This window comes from Otolemur garnettii, unplaced genomic scaffold (assembly GCF_000181295.1).
Source record: "Otolemur garnettii isolate 467f Iridium unplaced genomic scaffold, OtoGar3 scaffold00005, whole genome shotgun sequence".
Taxonomy (NCBI): Eukaryota; Metazoa; Chordata; class Mammalia; order Primates; family Galagidae; genus Otolemur; species Otolemur garnettii.
In genome coordinates this window covers 25,210,976-25,229,455 of record NW_003852400.1, presented here as the reverse complement: position 1 = coordinate 25,229,455, position 18,480 = coordinate 25,210,976, and the positions used below count along the sequence as shown (strand labels likewise).

Genomic DNA, 18,480 nt, shown 5'->3' with positions numbered 1-18,480 from the left:
GGCCCGGGCTGGGGATTCGAACCCGTCACCTTAGGTGTATGTGGCTGGCACCTTAGCCGCTTGAGCCACAGGCGCCGAGCCACAACCCTGTTTTCTTATTTGGTTTGTTAGTGGGCATGGAGAATCAATAGCTTATATTGTCTCAGAGAGTTTTATTTTTCATCTCTTTCATATAAGAAAAACCATTAACAACACATTATCCTTTTCTTACTCTAGATCCCAGATGTTTAGACGTCCTGAGGCTTGGAAACTGTAGTGAATATGTGGTTCGATGGTATTACGACAGACATGTCAACGCTTGTGCCCGCTTTTGGTTCAGTGGTTGTAACGGCTCAGGAAATAGATTCACGAGTGAAAAGCAATGTCAAGAAGTCTGCGTTCAAGGATGATCAAGTAAATTAACCCATATCTTTCAAATGTCTAGAAAGAACCTCTATAATTTCAACATATTCACCCAGTACAAATAAAGCACTATCTTTGCATATATACTGAGCATTTCCAGTTTATAAATGTAATCCGTTTCTCCCAACAACCCTAGGATATAGATATTATTAACCACTTAAATAGTTGAGACTCTGGGAAGTTTACTAAGTTAGTTGTCACCTAACAAAAAAGTACCAGAGTTGGGGATTTGGACTTCAGGCTATCCCAAGCCTTAGGACATGGGCTCTATCTTCTTCTTTTATTCTATGTTATTAGGTCAAATCAAACCTCACCCTAACACACACCCCCATTCCTTCAACCTCTTGTCCCTGCTTGTGGCAAAAGGTTGGTGGTAGGAAGGACTTTTGGTTTGGAAATTGGAAGTGATGGGAATGTGTTTATGCATTAGTAGATTAGACTTAGATTTTTGCCTCACTTTTCTGAAAGTGATAGCAGAGAGAAAGCTGTCTGATTTAAGATTATTTGACTTAGTTGTATTACACCTGTCACTCTCCATTTCTCCAGTGTGTTTGGTAATTTGGTGCCAAAGCCTTCTGTTATATATTTAAGCTGCCTATTTTAGAAGAACTTTTTATATGTAGTAGCCTTATTTTAAAAAATGTGAATGGGACTTTCAATATTATGGGGGTGAAATGGAGGAGACACTCAATGGCCAAGAAACTCTTGAAGACCACATTCACTCTTAAGCAGAGTATCCTAAAGACAGGACTTGCACCGAAAAATGAGCCACCAAATTGAAATATGAGTAATAGAGAATTGGCTTTGTTGTTTGGTAATCGTTTTGCCACATCTAACATCTAGTCTAGGAAGACCAATAGTTCTGAAGTGAGCTCTGACAGTATCTATTTCATTGCACAACATGCTTTATCCTCCTATCAGGTCTGTGACCTACATTCAAGTTCAAGAGTGCAAAAAGAGTACTCAAGGAAGGAGATGGAAAAATAGCCATCCCAGCAGAAATAATGCTACAAATTTTGTGTTTTGATTAAAATTTTATTTTGTAATATTTGGTAGGTTAAAAAACACGGCAGGATGAACACCAGTGAACACATCATCTAGAGAATGAACCAGATGTCCGCATTTGTATTGACATTTGCTCTGTTGTGTTCACCAGCTCAGCCTCCATGCCAGGATAACCCATCTTGAACTTTGTGTTTACCATCAACTTGCTGTTGGTTTTTATATGTAAAACTATATACATATCTTTATATTGCTAAACAATACATAGGCAATCTTGGCCATTTTAAAGCTTTATAAAAACGGGATTATGTTCTAGTCTTCTGCAACTTGCTATTTCCATTCATTTCTACATTATAATTAGTCCACATGTTTTACTACATATAAATATATTCCTATATAATTTATTATTTAGATTTTGTTGAACTTTAGAAAAGACATCTTGATATATAATTTTCTGCAACTTGCTAGATTATTACAATTCATACATGTTCATTTCCTTTCACAATTATATATTTGTGTGAATGTACCACACTATATTTAACCATTGCTTTGTTTATGATCAATTAAGTTGTTTTCTATTTCATTTCTTCACAGTTCCACCTGTGTTGCTATGAATGCTTTTATTCATGTCTCTGGGCACAAACACACGAGTTTTCCTCACGCACCAGTGAAATTACTGGGTTGCAGGGTATGTAAACTTTCAAAACTGGGACATCAAACCACTTTTTTTCTTGAAGTGTTCAATCCAATTTATTATACGTTCCAACCAGGTGTATATGAGTTGCCTGATACTCTCATTAACACTCACTGTTATCGGATTTCTTAAATTTGCTAATGTGTTGCAAAATGGTATCTTGTTTTAATCTCCTTTCCTCTGGTGACATCTTATATATTTGTTTACCATTTTGTGGTGCTGCTTCAGTGAAATGCCTGTTTATAACTGAGAAAAGTTTTCTTTATTGGATTATTTGTCTTTTTCTTATTATTCTTCTTATTACATCTTATTAAATTCTTGGACTTCTGATTCATATATTCTGAACTATAATTCTTTGCTTATTAGTCATGCTGCTCATGTCTTTGTAGCTTGTCTTTTTGCTTTTCTTTTCGTTTTAATGAACTCAGTGTAAATGCAGTCCAGTTCACCCCTTGTTTTCCTTTTGTGGATGGCACTTGTGTATCTTGTTGATGCCACTCAGTCATCTTTCTTGGGAGAGAAACATTCCCAGGACAAAAAGGACTCTGAGTGTTGGTCCCACTTCTCCAGATCTCTATCTTCATGTCTGGTGACTCCCTGGGATCCTATTAGCTCTTTGGTGATTTCTAGATGATTTAAAAAAGAATTCATTTTATCTTTTTTAGTTGTCCTTGGCATGAAAGTGGATACGAGTTATGTATGCGCAAGTAGCCTTTACCATATTTATAAATTATGGGATGGAGTGTTTAGGTTTTATTTCCTAGAAGCCCAGCAGTACATTAAAAGTATGTACTGTATGTTGGAAAGTGGAAGGATCCTTTAGAATATCTAGGATGCTATTTTGACAGAAGTGGACATACTTATATTCCTTTGTCAAGAGTTTTACATTTGCCCACCTAGAAAATTGATAGGCAAACATGTTGTAACATGGACTTGAGTATTATCTCTTTGTCTCTTCATCTTTTCCTCCTCTGTGACTGACCAAATTCTAATACTTTAAGGACATTTTGAAAGCCATCTTTCTTTGTGGCATCTCATCTCTGTCAATTGGGACACTAACTCCCAATATTGAGGACTGAAAGCACCTGGCTTATACCACCATTCTGTACACTGAATACAGGCTCAGCTGCTTTGCACAGAGGGGGGCACACATACATTAATTTTCTTTTGCTGCTGTAACAAATGACCACAGCTTTTGTGGCTTAATGAACAAAAATGTATTGTCTTATAGTTCTGCAGGTCAGAAGTCTAAAGCCAGTCTCACTGGACTAAAGTTGAGGTGTCTTTAGGGCTGTGTTTCTTCTGAAGGGCCTCTGGGAGGAATTCGTTTCCTTGACCTTTCCAACATCTAAAGGCTACCCATGTTCCTGGACTCATAGAACCCCTATTTTTAAAGCCAGCAACAGCAGGTTGGGTCCTTCTCATGCTACCAACCTTCTTGTTCTCTGACCATGGTGGGAAAAGGCTCTCTGTTTTTAAGGGCTCTTGTGATTAGATTGGGCCCACCTGAATAATCTGGGATAATCTTCTCATCTCAAGTTCCTTTACTTAATCATATCTACAAAGGTACTATTGCCATGTGAGGTGACATAGTCACAGGTTCCAGGAATTGAGAGTGGGAATTCTGGGGGCCCTCATTCCATCTACCACAGCAGCCTTATCCCCTGCCTGCTCTCTGAAGTACTTAGGAGCAAAAATAGGCTTCATTTATCTCTTATGTCTCCGATTCCTTACCCATAGGAAGAAGTCAATATATTTTAAAAAAATAAATTGAACTCATTTTGTAAAAGTCATGACAGAGATAATTAGCTACTGGTATAAGAGAAATAAAGAAATGATCAGAAAACAATCACACCAGTTTAAAAGGAGAACAAGAGAAAAGTGAAATGTTAATCAGTGAAAACTATTACCCTCTACTCCACTTTGAGATTAGGACTCCCATCCCTGTCCCATCCCATCATGAGCAACACAAGGGAAAATTAGAGGGACTGTTATCTGGCTAGATTAGGGACCAAGGAAGCTGAATTGAACAATCCGAGAATCAATTTTGAAAAAGAGAATGATGATTTATATTTTCATTTTAAGCTAGTTAAAAAAACATTGGAGATGACAGAAGTTTATGACATTTTGGTTTTTTAAATCTCAACTGAAGAAAGGATAAAGTACGTGCACCATGCGCTAAAAACAAGAATATGTGTCTAAAGTCTTAATTTTAAACTAAGCATCAAGAAATTTTTAGCATTTTATGAAGCGTTAAGATCAATGAATTTGAATAGCCATTGAGATGTTCAGATAACTTAGGTGAACATTTCTGTCATTTTCATTTAGTTGAAACCTCAGCTTTGCTAACTATAAGAAATACTCTAATCAGGCATTTGAGGTGTTTGACGAGCGTGCTAAATTTATAAAATGACAGTTGTGCTTGGTGATTTTAGTCTTAATGTGTATCTAAAACACAACAAAAAGTAAATGAAAGAATGAGAGAAAAATGTTTGCAACACACATAACAGAATTCTTTCATATTTCTAATAAACCAAGAAATCTCATAAATCAAAAAGAATAAAAAAGAAAAATAGGAAAATGACAGAGATTGGCAATTCAAGGAAGATGGCCAATAAAGATTTTCAAAGATGCTCAACTTCATTAATTGTCAGAGAAATAGACAGGTCTGGGATGAGGCCAGAGTGCGTCCGGGTTAATAAATGGCCAAGGGTGCTGTTTAGCAACCTTGCCTAGAAACACCCGAGGGACATCTGAATCACGCTCGCATTTTAGAGAGAGTCTGATATTTGACTGGGAATGCTAGGTGTTTATTTATTTATGCCTTTTCCTCCTAGATCTATAATTCAAAGTCTTTAGTGAATAGCAATGCACAAATAGATTACTGCTGTTGAAGTGTCCAAGATTTTTTTTCTCCTTATAGTAACTTTAAGTGAACTGTCACTAAAATAAGACATTTTAGAATAGCCCAGAAATATGTGTGTGATCATTAAAATAAGAACAGCCCAAAATCATATTTCACACATAAATGTATGACATTTGGGGTTTTAATTTTTAAAACATTGGACTGATTTGATTTTTAAAGCACTCGTTTCTTACCCTTTTGCATAAATGAGTGACCTTTGACAAACTTCTTCATTTAAACTAATGCATTTGAAGTCACATCAGACTCCAAAAATTAGGAATATTTAAATCCCATTTTAATCAAGTTGAGAAAATGTGGGCTCTCAGAATCACTAAGGATCCTCAGTCCCTCAGTCTTCTTGTCCCACGTGCCCTCTATTGCTTGTAACTTTTGGACAAATACCCTAAGTGACTGGGCATTCTTGGTACTTCTGCAGGATGTTATTTCTTCCCCGAAGCAGCCCATTCCTTAGATAACACTGACGCCCACTGCTGTAACTAGAGCTGGTGTCTCTGTGGCTTCTGGCTTCTGCCCCTAAATTCCTACTCTGATCGTGTGATGCCATTCATAATGAGGGTGCTATTATTTTAAGACAGCCAATACTGCCTTCTTTCATTCTGGCTCCTTCAGCAGCTTCTCTCATTCCCATTGCTCTTTGACCACCCTTTGGTCTAATTCTGAGCATGCCCTGTGGCTTGTGAGAATGTTCTCCGTAAGGGGAGCGGGGCAGAGAAGCAAACCAGCTATCCCTTGCTCTAAATACATTCCTATGTGCTCCCTTTAAGCTGGCTGCCACATCAACAGAAGACAGAATAACTTCCCCTCTCTCCTGGAAGCAAAACTAAATAGGGAAATTACATAGTAGGGAATTCTGAATAGTAAATTAGGATTTGTGGATTGCAAAAACAGCAAAAACTTTCTCCTATTTCTCCCTGATTGGAGGCCTTGGTATTATTTTCATCATTCTTTGAATTTTCCCTTAAACGCCACATTCACAGTTTCTTGACATTATTTTTAAATGCTGGTAGAATTCTCCAGTTGTTTCCTCCTTGGCATATTAGTTGGTGCTATGTTAAATTTATCATTTGGCCACTTTTACTCTCTTGCATCTTAATGAGGAGTGCTCAGGTTTGCCGGTATCTGTAACTTGGGATTTTTCTCAAACTGATTCTACTATGAATAAATCACCACTCAGACTTGCTTTCAGCTATTAAAATAATAATAATAAAAAAAAGACAATCAGAACATGTCCCTGCTGGAACATAAAACAAAAGCCGCTTTTGGCTTTATGTAATCATCTCATCACTCATTTTCTAAGAAATAAATATTGGAATTAGTATAAACTTTCTCTGTTGTGTATTATCTGTTTTATTATTAGAAAAAATAGTAAAATTGACTAAAATTGCGCTGTTTTAAATTTTGGAGTGTTACTTGAGCTTTTCCCGTACTAAAGACCTGAGATTAAGTCTGTTAATTTTGCTTTGTTCCACTCTTCACTTTCCTGCAAACCAGCAATCCCTCAGTGTTCCATGTCTCTGTGAATGGCTGTCACCCAGCCAGTGACGGCAGCTGGCTCCTCAGAAACATCCCAGACCTGTTCCTCGTCCTCCTTCCTCATAGTCCATGGTTCAGTGGATCTGGGGCACCTGACTTCTCCCTGTTCCACTCCATCCTGAATCTAGCATTGGTCCTGGCTTCCAAACTGGCCTCGAACTTATCCCTCACCTCCAACCTTTATCCACTTTAGTGCTTTGGAGATACAGTACTTCTGACCCAATTATTTCCTCCTTAAACTGCTCTCCATTATCTTCAAGATAAGGGGCACCCCTTTTAGCATAGTATTCGAGGTTCTTCAAGACCTTGCTGCCTCTTATATATCTCAAGTTTGTCTCTTTCTAGGTCTTTACACATGTTCCTCAATTCAGCTGTACTTAACTATTTGCTGCTTTTTGAGAGCACCATTCTTTCCTTTCCATGCCCTCCGGCTTATGAGGATGTTCTCTGTAAAGGGAGCGGGGCAGAGAAGCAAACCAGCGTGTCCCTTGCTCTAAATACATTCCTATGGGCTCCCTTTAAGCTGGCTGCCACATCAACAGAAGACAGAATAACTTCTCTCTCCTGGAAGCAAAATTTCCTATATATCCTGTAATTTCCTAAACAGGGAAATTACATAGTAATTCCTTTCTCCCTACTCCCCTCCTTCTCTCCATTATTTACTTTCACACTTAGCATTATGAAATTTGTTCCTTGTCAGTAGATAAAGAGAGGCCTTGGTCTAAGAGCTTCACAGCTGTTCCTTTTATTTAATCAGTTCATCTTTCCTGGACATTTAAGTGTTCTCAGTCCTTGGCTGTTAGGACAAAAGCTTCATTGAATATCCTTGCACACAGTCGTCTTTGGGTAGGAATATCTATGGACCATACTTACAAAGGGAAATTCTAAGGGCAAAGAGACACTTGTAATAGATATGCTAAATTACCCTCCTTAAAGGTTGTACCGGTTTACATTCCCCACTCCCCCAACTTAGCAGCATGCCTGTTTTTCCCCTTCTCACCATCATTGAGTGTTATCAGTTACTTTACTTTTGCCCATTAGCTAGTGAAAATGGATTCTCACTTTACTTATAATCTATTTTTTATATTGTGGAATATTTGGTATATATAAAATACTATATGTACATTAATAGTGTTTACAGTAAGCTAATCATACAGAAACATGTGTTATCTACTACCCAGCTTAAAAAATAGATCATTACCACTGGAGCCACCTTTAAATCTGTCCCCAAATGAATAAAGCCAAAACCAACTTGAAAATAAGAGTGATGGTGATTTGAGATGCCCAAAGTTGTCTATAGGCGTCCCCAGAGCTTTGTGTACCCAGCAAAGTGCTGTGTGGGTCCCGAGGTTACTGTGCCCAGGGATGCCCTATGTGGACCCATCCTATGGCACTCTAGCATGCAGTTTAAAACTACATAATCTGGGCTAGCCAATTCTGTGCTACCTCCAAATACCTGACTCTAACAGAGAAAAGTTCTACACTAGAGCTCTGCTGAATCCTCAGCACTGGTGGCCCCCAGGGATGAAATGTCAGGTTTCAAATACCACCAGACACCTCACCCAACACAGGAGACGTGACGTCCTCCCCCGGGGCTCTGCTTCCCTTGCTGCTTCCCTTGCTGCCACGCAGTATGCCGGGGGTTAACACTGGGTGCAGTTATGGAAGGCATTCCTTTGGGCTTATGCCCAGAACCCTGGGATACCTCAGTGCTCCTCCAAACCCCAGCTCTCTGATTCCCCAAGGATACGTACAGGGAAGCACTGCAAAGGAAAGAAAAGCCCTACTTTGTTTTCTAGACTTGAGTCAAGTACCAGGGCTGTGTCCTCTGGCAAGCAGGGCTGACATGTAGCATTTTTAGTCCTGAACTAGTTCAGCCAAATGGTGTCTAGCATATCCTTTAGTACCATGAGAAGGTACGCAAAGACATTTGTTTATTCATGCAACAGTGATTTACCACCTGCTGTGTTCTAGGCTCTGTCCCTGCATGTACGAAGCTTATTTTCTGGTGGGAGGAAGACAAAGAATCACATAAACAAATGTAAAATTAAAATTAATCCGTGAAATACTATGATGTGGTCAGTGTTACAAAGAAAGAATCATGCTAGTAGAGCACATAGTAGAAAAAATAGAGCAAGAAAGAACAAGTCTTCAATGCTGAGGGAGGTGGCAGTCGCTCATGGTTATTCTTTCCTTCTGTGTTCTTGCCATGCGCCCTGTACGTAGAGTACACTTTCCCACACATTTGACTTGGGGCTTGGCTATTGATTTGTTCTGGCTGATGCAACGTGCACAGGTATAAGGTATGCCGCAATCGAGCAAAAGCTTTATATGTGTTTGCCTGCTTTGGCCATATGCCTCTTGCTCTGGACCTCCACCAAAAAAAAAAAAAAAATTGCATGCCCTCATCTTCAGTCCTGGAAAAAGAAGGCACACAAGCTGAACTGCACCCAGGCCAGCCTAGCTGAACCCAGCCCAGCCAGCTGAGCCCAGCAGAAATGGAGCCAACTGCAACCCACCTGTAATGTGAGCAAGAAATAAATGTTATTGTAGGCCACTTAGATTCGGGGTTGTTTCTTACCACAGTAAAAGTTGACAAAATACAAATTCCTACTCCCACGACTTGCCTTGGTTGTGGCTGGGAGGCTGCAGCCCCTGGCTGATGTCACAGACACCTAAGGCAGTAAGAGATGGCTGGGTTTCCTCTCACGGAGGAAAAGCTCTGATATTTCCAGTGTCTTGGAAGGAAAAAGAGAGAGAGACGTGAACAACTTTGCTTCTAATCCAGCTGAAGTAACAGGGACCAGACTTACCCTCATGCCTAAAACAAATGCAAACAGATAACAAAAGGCCGTTGGAAAGACACTGTAAATCAAGTAAAAAAAACCAAACCATGATTCCTGAGAGATAGGAAAGAAAATGAAGTGGGCTCTATGATTGCCCCATCTTCTGCTTTGAGAGCCTCCAGGCCATGGTACAAAGAGGTAAAATCAGGGCAGAGGCTGGCAGACTCACTGGATTGAGGTGAAAGAAGACTCAGGTGGCTGAAATTCTGAGGACAGAGTACTATGAAGAAGAGAAGTTCAGAGAGGGAACTTGAGAGATCCGCAGGAGGTTCTTCTTGAGTGTTAAGCTAAGTATTGAGAAGTGAAGGTACCCAGAGCCAGTAATACAACCAACTGAAAGAAGGATTACAGGCTAATACTAGGCTAGAAGTAGTCCTTGTCACACCAGCCAGACTGGAAAATCTCAAGATTCATGAAGTATTATGTAAAATGAGTACATATTCTGGGCCATAAATGTCAATGAACTAAAAAGAACTCAAATCATACAAAGTATATTCTCTCATCACAATGAAATTAAACTAGAAATCAATAACAACACGTTCAGAAAATTCTCATATATTTCCAAACTGTGCAGAACACTTCTAAATCCAAGGGTGAAAAAAATGAATCAAAATGGAAATTAAAACAGGTTTTGAATTGAATGAACAGAAGTACACAACGTATCAAAATTTGAAGGATGCCGCTAAAGCAGTTCTTGGGGGGTTACTTATAGCACCAAAGTCTTCTACAAAAGAAGACATGTCTCAAATCAATTAAACCTGAAATAAGAGGAAAGGAAGTAATAAAGACCAGAGTAGAAATTAATAACATAAAAACCAGAAAATAATTGGGTATATACATATGTCAAAACTTTTCCAATGGTATGCTTCAAATACATGCAGTTTAGTGTATATCACTTATACCTCAATAAAGCTGTTAAGTGATTTTAAAGGGAGATCGGGAGGAGGAGAGGGGAGTGGCAGGGAAGCTTCAAGTCTGATTGTCATATTAGCTCTTAATCTTGAGGGGAGGAGCTGGGGGTTTAGGAAACAGATGGCAATCTGAACCTTATCCCTTACAGTACTTAACCCATAAAGCAGCTGGAATAGCTCCAAAAATAATTTCAAGTCCTGCTGAACCCCAGCTTTATTTCCATTGTCCCCATCTCAGTTGACGGCATGACCATGTCCCCAGTTTCCCCTGCTTGCCTTCAGATCTCCCTTTCATGCTCTGTAAGTCACTGCTATCTTTAAGTGTTCTCCCTTTATTAGTTGTCATGCCAATTCATGCCCATAGAATCATCAGAAATAGTTTTGCTAAGATACATATGATACAGACAGTCCCCAGGTTACTAACAAGATAGGCTCTGTAGGTTTGTTCTGAAGATGAACTGTATGTAAATTGGAACAGGTACATTTACCTATTACCTGTAACAGCCTCTGTTTTAAGTGTGAGCTGTACGTAGGTCGGATTTTGTGACTCAGGGACTGCCTGTACACGTATTATTTTCAAAGTTGCACCTCCCTTTTTCTTTATCTATATGATGTGGGTCAACCTCCTTAGCAGGGTTTATCATTGGTTTCACAATCCAGCCTTCATCCTGTTTCATAGTTCCTTTCCCACTTCATGCTCCAGCTCCAGCCATTCTGCTTAATCCCAAATATACTATGTTGGGCTTGTTTTTGGTATTTTTTGTCTGGGTCTTCGTACCTGGTGTTTCTTCTACCTTGTCTCCACATGGCAGTCTCCTACATGTTCCATAAGATTTAAAATATCACACCTTTGATGAAATCTTCCCCATCTTTCCAGAAAAATGGCAGCCTTTTGTTGGACCCCAAACAGTTTTGCCCAAGTAACATTTACCAATGGCACAGATGAGATGCTCACTGTAACGTGGGGTCGTGAAGTTGGGCTCCTGCAGTGGTTTCGGCTGGGAGAAGTTACTGAAAAGCTGGTGCCCAAAGAAAGCAGCAGGAAGAAAGAGTAACTGCCTAGATTAGAGGTTGCAGTATCCCCCTGTCTCCAAGCCACATAAAAACTATGAACATTTTTAGAAATACAAAAATAAAATATGAAGAACAGCCATTTTCATTAGACGTGAAAGAGCTATGTCTAGATATGGAGAAGCTTGCAATTATTAACCCCACCCTCCTGGGAAATAATTTGCTTGGTGACAAAGGGAGCTACGTCCTCCAAAAGAGACTCTAATGAGGTATTTGAAATGGAGGCGCATGCACCAGGGGCAAGAAGGAATTCAGTAATTTCCTTACCCAGGCTGGTGTAGCCAAAGACAAATCTCAAGTTCATGTGCATTCTTTTTTGTTAGCAGGAACATTGTGATTCATTTTAATCAAGAACCATCACTAGGTGAGAAAAGTAACCTAGTATTAAGAAGTAAAAGTTAGGTTTCTTAATTAATCTCTGCTAAAATGTTTACAGCTGATTTATCTGGTTTATTTAATAAAGAAAAATAATTTTAAATGTCTTAAGATAACAAAGTTTTAAAACTTGACCCTATAGATAATATTTCTACTTCTAGTATGAAAAGACTCTGGCAAATAATTTTTAAGTGGAATGTTGGCACAAAGAAGTGGAAAGTTTTTTTTTCTTGATATATTTGTTATCTGCTTTTTCCCAGAACTGTTAGTTTTAAATTAATGAATCTCTCTCCTAAACCCCTTTCCCCATGCAAATAATGACTCCGTCAGGTCATTTTTGTTTTACATAAAACTTAAATGAGCTTCCAAAATAAATGGACTTTCTTTTATTTTGAGAAGAGCCTCTCGAATTGATTACTACAGGAGATTGAATGGTGTCATTTTATTTCCTGAACCATCAATTATAAAATGTACATGAAACCTGTTAAAGAGCTTGAGTAGTTTTTTGTGCTTTCTGTATATTTTATTTACTATCTACTTCCACAATGGGAAATCTTTATTTTCTTTCCAATTCAAACAACATTATATAGCCTATAATACAGACAGTTTTATTCACTGGTTTCTCTTCATTTTAAAAAGAATATGTCTCTTTTTTTGGAATAGGTCTTTAGTAAATGTGGGTTCTTATTTATTAGTAAAAAATTTGGGCATATTTAAAATTAGAGACTTCAGTTTCTGGTGATATTCAGGGCTACTTTATTCAGGCAAATCCTTATGCTGAAAACAACTAATTTGGCTCAGCGCCTGTGGCTCAAGTGGCTAAGGTGCCAGCCACATACACCTAAGGTGGCAGTTTCGAATCCAGCTGGGGCCTGCCAAACAACAATGATGGCTGCAACCAAAAAATAGCTGGGTATTGTGGCGGGCACCTGTGGTCTCAGCTACTTGGGAGGCGGAGGCAGGAGACTCACTTGAGCCCAGGAGTTGGAGGGTGCTGTGAGCTGTGATGCCATGGCACTCTACCTAGGGGGACAGCTTGAGGCTCTGTCTCAAAAAAAAAAAAAAAAAAAAAAAGTGAGAAAACAACTCATTTCATGACGAAAGTGGAATATATTTCTTTAAAAAACCTTGTAAATCTCAAACACTTTTTTCTTAAAACTAATGAAATATTAAAGAGTTACAAGGCTAAAATCTGAAGAAAAATGGGAAATAAAAGAGATTAGTTGCATACTAGAGCTGGTTTTGCCACTGCACACTTGTTATTTTAGAATGTCTAAACTTTGATTTTAGTAGCTTCTGAATATGAAAGGAACAAAATGTAAAGCTCACATTAGAGGATCACATGAAATGGGGAACTTAATAGGAGACACTCCTACCAAAGGGATAATGACCACAAAGGGACATAAAAGAGCATTTGGAGTGATTAAATAGTCTATATTTGAAAAAATAGAGATAATATTAAATTAGGTAGAAAAATAACTTAAAGACCCAAGGAGGTAAAAAACTACAAACAGGATGAAAGATGAAGAGAAAACACACAAAGCCAGATCATAGTCAAACTGCTGAAAGCCAAAGTTGAAGGAAAAATCTGCCCTGCCTCAGCAGGGCAGCGCCTGTGGCTCAAAGGAGTAGGGCACCGGCCCCATATGCCAGAGGTGGTGGGTTCAAACCCAGCCCCAGCCAAAAAAAAAAAAAAAACTGCAAAAAAAAAAAAAAATCTTCGCAGCAACAACAACAAAAAAACCAGACACAATACACAGAGGTGACCTACAGTATGATCAACAACTGACTTTTCATCAAAAATAATGGAGGCCTGGGAGGGCGACTGGAAAGATCACCTATATTTCTGTCTAACAAGGGTACAAGTGAACTTTTCTAGAACTAGAATATAAATGTTTTGACACAATGACTATGCAAATGACATGAAATTTATGTGAACCAGCTTGATGAAAGTATTTCAAAAAAAATGGAGGCCTGAAGATACTGTCACATTTTCAAAATGCTGAAAGAAATATCTAAAAAAAAAAAAAAAAAGAAATATCTGTCAACACAGAATTCTATATTCAGTGCAATTATCCTTTTAATATGAACTTAAAAGTGAGCCAAAAGAGGGAAGGAAATTTTTATTTTTCTCTCAATACAAACAATATCATATGACTTTTAATAGGTAGAGGACATTTTATTTTCTAAATTCTCACATTTCAGGAAGAATATATACACTCTGTTACTCTTCTTAATGAATTTAAAGGACATATGATGGCTTAAAGCAAAAATTATTTCTCTGTAATTTTAACCTACAGAGACAAAATATTTAGGATAAAAATAACACAAAGAGTAAGTAGTAGATGAGGTAGATGAAACTATGTTGTTGTAAATTTTCTTTATTTTGTCTGAAGTAATTCAACACTAACTGTAAGATTGAGATAAGATAAAAATGCATATTATAACTACTAGACCAACTACTAAAAAATAAGGCAAAGAAATATAACTAAAAGCCAGTAAAGGATTACCACACAATACTAAAAAATATTTGATCAACACAAAAAGCACAAAAAGGAGAAAAAAATACTGAACAAAAACAAAATGAGACAAATGATGAGAAAATAAATAGTAAAATGACAACCATACATTTAAACATATAAATAATCATTTTAAATATAAGTAGACTAACTGCTCTAATCATAAGAGGGAAAAACGTCAGACTGGAGAAAAAAAGAAGACTCAACTACATGCTAAAATAAGAAAGGCACTTTAAATAGAGAGAAAAAATACGTTAGGAATTTAAAAATGGGGAAAAATATACAAAACAAATAGGAAGCATAACAAAGGTAGAATTGCTATACTTGTATATTTCATAATGTTCTGTGCCTTTTATATGAATTTGTGAAAATTCATTATAAAATTATACACTTGGCTCAGCGCCTGTGGCTCAAGCGGCTAAGGCGCCAGTCACATACACCTAAGGTGATGCCATGGCACTCTACCCAGGGGGATAGCTTGAGGCTCCGTCTCAAAAAAAAAAAATAAAATTATACACTTAAAAATGGGTGCATTTTGTTGTGTATGAATTAGGTCTCGATGAAGTTGTTTTTAAAGTAACACATAGATAAGGACAGATTACATGTTGTGAAAGAGAGAAAACTGAAAGATCATCAGAAGCCATCCTCTAGTATACAACCAGGAAGAAAGGAGATTAAATTAAAATATGAAGAAAAAGCCAAGAGGCATGAAAGATAGAGTCAGAAATATGAGATTAACTGGAATCTTAGGTTGAGAAGGCAAAAGGACATGAGGCAAAGAAAAAATGTTTTAAAGGTGATAAGATCTGGGAATTTTTTTTGAGACAAAGCCTCAAGTTGTCCCCCTTGAGTGCTGGGGCATCAGAGCTCACAGCAACCTCCAACTCCTGGGCTCAAGCTAGTCTCCTGCCTCCACCTCCCAAGTAGCTGGAACCACAGGCACCTGCCATAAGGCCTGGCAATTTTTTGGTTGCAGCCATCATTGTTGTTTGGCAGGCCAGGCTGGATTCAAACCTTAGGTGTATGTGGCTGGCACCTTAGCCACTTGTGCCACAGGCACAGAGCCAACAGCTGAGAATTTTCTAGAATAAGATTCTGGAAATTTTCTTTTCTTTTTTTTTTTTTTGAGACGGAGCCTCAAGCTATCCCCCTGGGTAGAGTGCCATGGCAGCATCACCCTCACAGCAACCTCCAACTCCTGGGCTCAAGCGAGTCTCCTGCCTCTGCCTCCCAAGTAGCTGGGACCACAGGCGCCCACCACAACGCCCAGCTATTTTTTGGTTGCAGCCGTCATTGTTGTTTGGTGGTCCGGGCTGGGGATTCGAACTCGCCACCTCAGGTGTACGTGGCTGGCGCCTTAGCCGGTTGAGCCACAGGCGCCGAGCCGGAAATTTTCTAGAATAATAAAAGATACCAATTTAAAAGTTTAAGTTTTCCAGCAATCTTAAGAGACACAAGAAATTTGGCTGGGAGTTAAGAGGAAAAAGACAAAGTTAGCTGAAAGGGAACAGGAGGTATATTAGTTAGCTATTACTGTGTAACAGATAATACCAAACTCAAAACAAGCATTTGTTATTGCTCTATGTCTATGAGTGAGCCAGACATATGTTATTGCTCAAATGTCTATGAGTGATCCAGATGTTTGTGCTGTTCTGGGCCTGGCTGGGCTCACGCATGCATGTGGAATCAGCCAAGAATGGACTGACCTACGATGATCCTACTCACCGTTTTGGGAGTTGATTTTTCACTGGCTGGGGAGGGGAAGGTGACTGGACCGCCTTTCTCTCATCAGCCAACACGCTATTCACGTGGAGATGGCAGGGCTTAAGGGAGAGCAGGGATCTGTGGGATCTCTTGTGACCTATTCATGAACTGGCACATTATTCTGCCACATCCTACTAACTAAATCAAAGCCACAAAGTTAGTCAGAAGTCAGGGAATAGACAAAGGGATTGAACTCCACAAAGTCTGATTGCTAAGCACACCAGTAGGTGCAAAGAATTGGAGACATTTGGGGGAGGGGAATTACTCTACCACATGAAATGAAGGCTGGTTTTTATATTTGTTTTGTTTTTAATGGAAAAGACTTGTTTATGTCCGAATGACATTGTGAAGGAATTTGGAAAGGAATTGTATAGAGGAGAGGTTGCTATATGAGAGAGAAGACATGATGGAAAGGAAGAAGCTCCTGAGGTGAGGGAGAGTGTAGGATCTGCAGCACTAGCCGGGGAGTTGGCCAGACACTGCTTCTGTGCCGCACCCGGGAAGGAGGAGCAGGTGGTGAGGAACAGAGCCATGTGTTGGCCTGATGGGAGGAAGTTAAGAGAATTGCTGTCTGATGGCTTCTTTTCACTGAGGAGGAGGCAAAATAAAGTATCAAGAGCAAGAGGAGAGGTGGAAGGTAGTCTCTTTCTTTCCCCAGATATGGAAAGAAGCCTGACTAGGGAAATACTGTAGAGTGCCTGGTTGAGATCTGAGTTACGACTTTAAAATCTCATCAATTAGCATGCTGCTGTGATTTCCTCCAACCACATACAGCTGCTTAGATGCAGGCATGGACAAGATGGACAGTCATGTTCATCTAAGGTTGGGATTTGCTAGGCCGGGGAACTGGAAGGACAGCAGTGCAAGGATGTAGGAAGAGAGTGGTGCACAGGCACAGATGGCAGATCTGACCGAGCGGGAAGCAGGTGTGGAAGGTGGTTATGTTGGTGCGCTGGGCTTGCTGTGACAAATATTATAAACTGCATGGTGCAAACAACAGAGATGTGCTTTATCAGAACTCTGCAGGCTGGAAGGTCAGCGGGTCTAGCTTCTCCTGGGGCCTTCCCCTTGGCTGGCAGGTGACTGTCTTCTCACTGTGTCTTCATGCTGTTTTTCTCTGTGCTTGTCTATGTCCTAGTCTCTTCCCCTTATAAGGACACCAGTTGCATTAGAGTAAGACCTACCTTTGTGACCTGATTTCCCCTAATTACTTCTTTAATGGTTCTATCTCTAAACTCAGTCATATTCTGAGGAACTAGGGTTTAGGACTGGTGTCCTCAAACTAGGGCCCGCAGGCCACATGCGGCCCACCGAGGACATTTATCTGGTCCACAGAGTGTTTTTGCTGCTGCTGCCTGTCCTGCTTAGCAGCTGACTTGTCCCAGGGCCCGTGGTCTGGCCCTCCAATGGTCTGAGGGACAGTGAACTGGCCCCCTGCTTAAAAAGTTTGAGGACCCCTGGTTTAGGACTTCAACGTATAAACTTTGGAGTGACATACTCAGCTCAAAACAGTGGTAATAATTGAGACATGAAGGGATTCACTAATAGCTTTGTTTAAGTTAAAAAAAATCAGTGTCATGGGGGTGGATAAAAGGCAATTAAAGGAACACGAGTTTGTGGTTAGAGAGTGTGATGCCTGAATTGCTTACTTCGGAGGAGCAGTTCTTCCTCATGTGATGACACGGTTTATGGCATGTCCAGTTTATGGGAACTGCAAGACTCTAAGACAATCAGTCCTTGAAGACCTTAGATTGGATGTGGGGACACAGAAGCCCTCCTTCCAGAAAGACTTAGGAAAGGTCAAACACTGTGCATGGAAGACTCTGGTTCCTCTGCAAGGAGTCAGCTTCAGACCACTCTGTGTGCGAGGACTCAGGGAAGAGCTTGGGCCTCATGGGCAGTAGGCTCTGTGGGGCATGGAGGTCCTGCAGGCCTGAGAGGAACGTGAGCGGGCAGTGGAAAGCATTGAGGGTGGAGGGAAGGGTAGGTGTGAGGCCCTCATGCTCTGATCTTTGGGCTGCATCCAGATGGAACATTACTTCTTGCTTTATACCTTTGCTATCAGCACACAGCAGGAGAAGGCCATGCTAGACACTGAAATAGGAGGCAAATAAATGTTACCCTCGCCACTGGTAAGTCATATATTCTGAACTCTTCTATAGGTTTACCTTTTTGGTGCCTCATTACTATGGCTATCATGTTTTCCAGGCCAAAATCCTGAGACATGTAGGCTGGTGATAGGACAGAAGTGGAAACCAGGCTGGTCCTGGACCTTTGTTCTGATTAGTAATAATAATAATATCTGTTGAGCAGATGTGTATTATATGCCAACTCCTACTCTAAACTATTAACTTGTTAAATCGTCACAGCAATCTGCCTTTTACACAGACTTTAGGTGTTCTAAATTGGGGATTCACATCAGTGGTATATGTTGCAA

General features: G+C 39.7%; 1 protein-coding gene across 1 annotated transcript in view; it reads left to right on the top strand.

The window, feature by feature from the left end:
- The window catches only part of COL28A1 (collagen type XXVIII alpha 1 chain), a 190,010-nt gene extending 189,547 nt beyond the window's left edge, over window positions 1–463 (top strand). The window contains exon 34 of the mRNA XM_003782701.2: window positions 217–463. Within this exon, the coding sequence (XP_003782749.1) occupies window positions 217–389 (173 nt within the window). The 3' untranslated portion in view covers window positions 390–463. The remainder of the gene's footprint in view (window positions 1–216) is intronic.
- The last annotated feature ends 18,017 nt before the right edge of the window (window positions 464–18,480 follow it).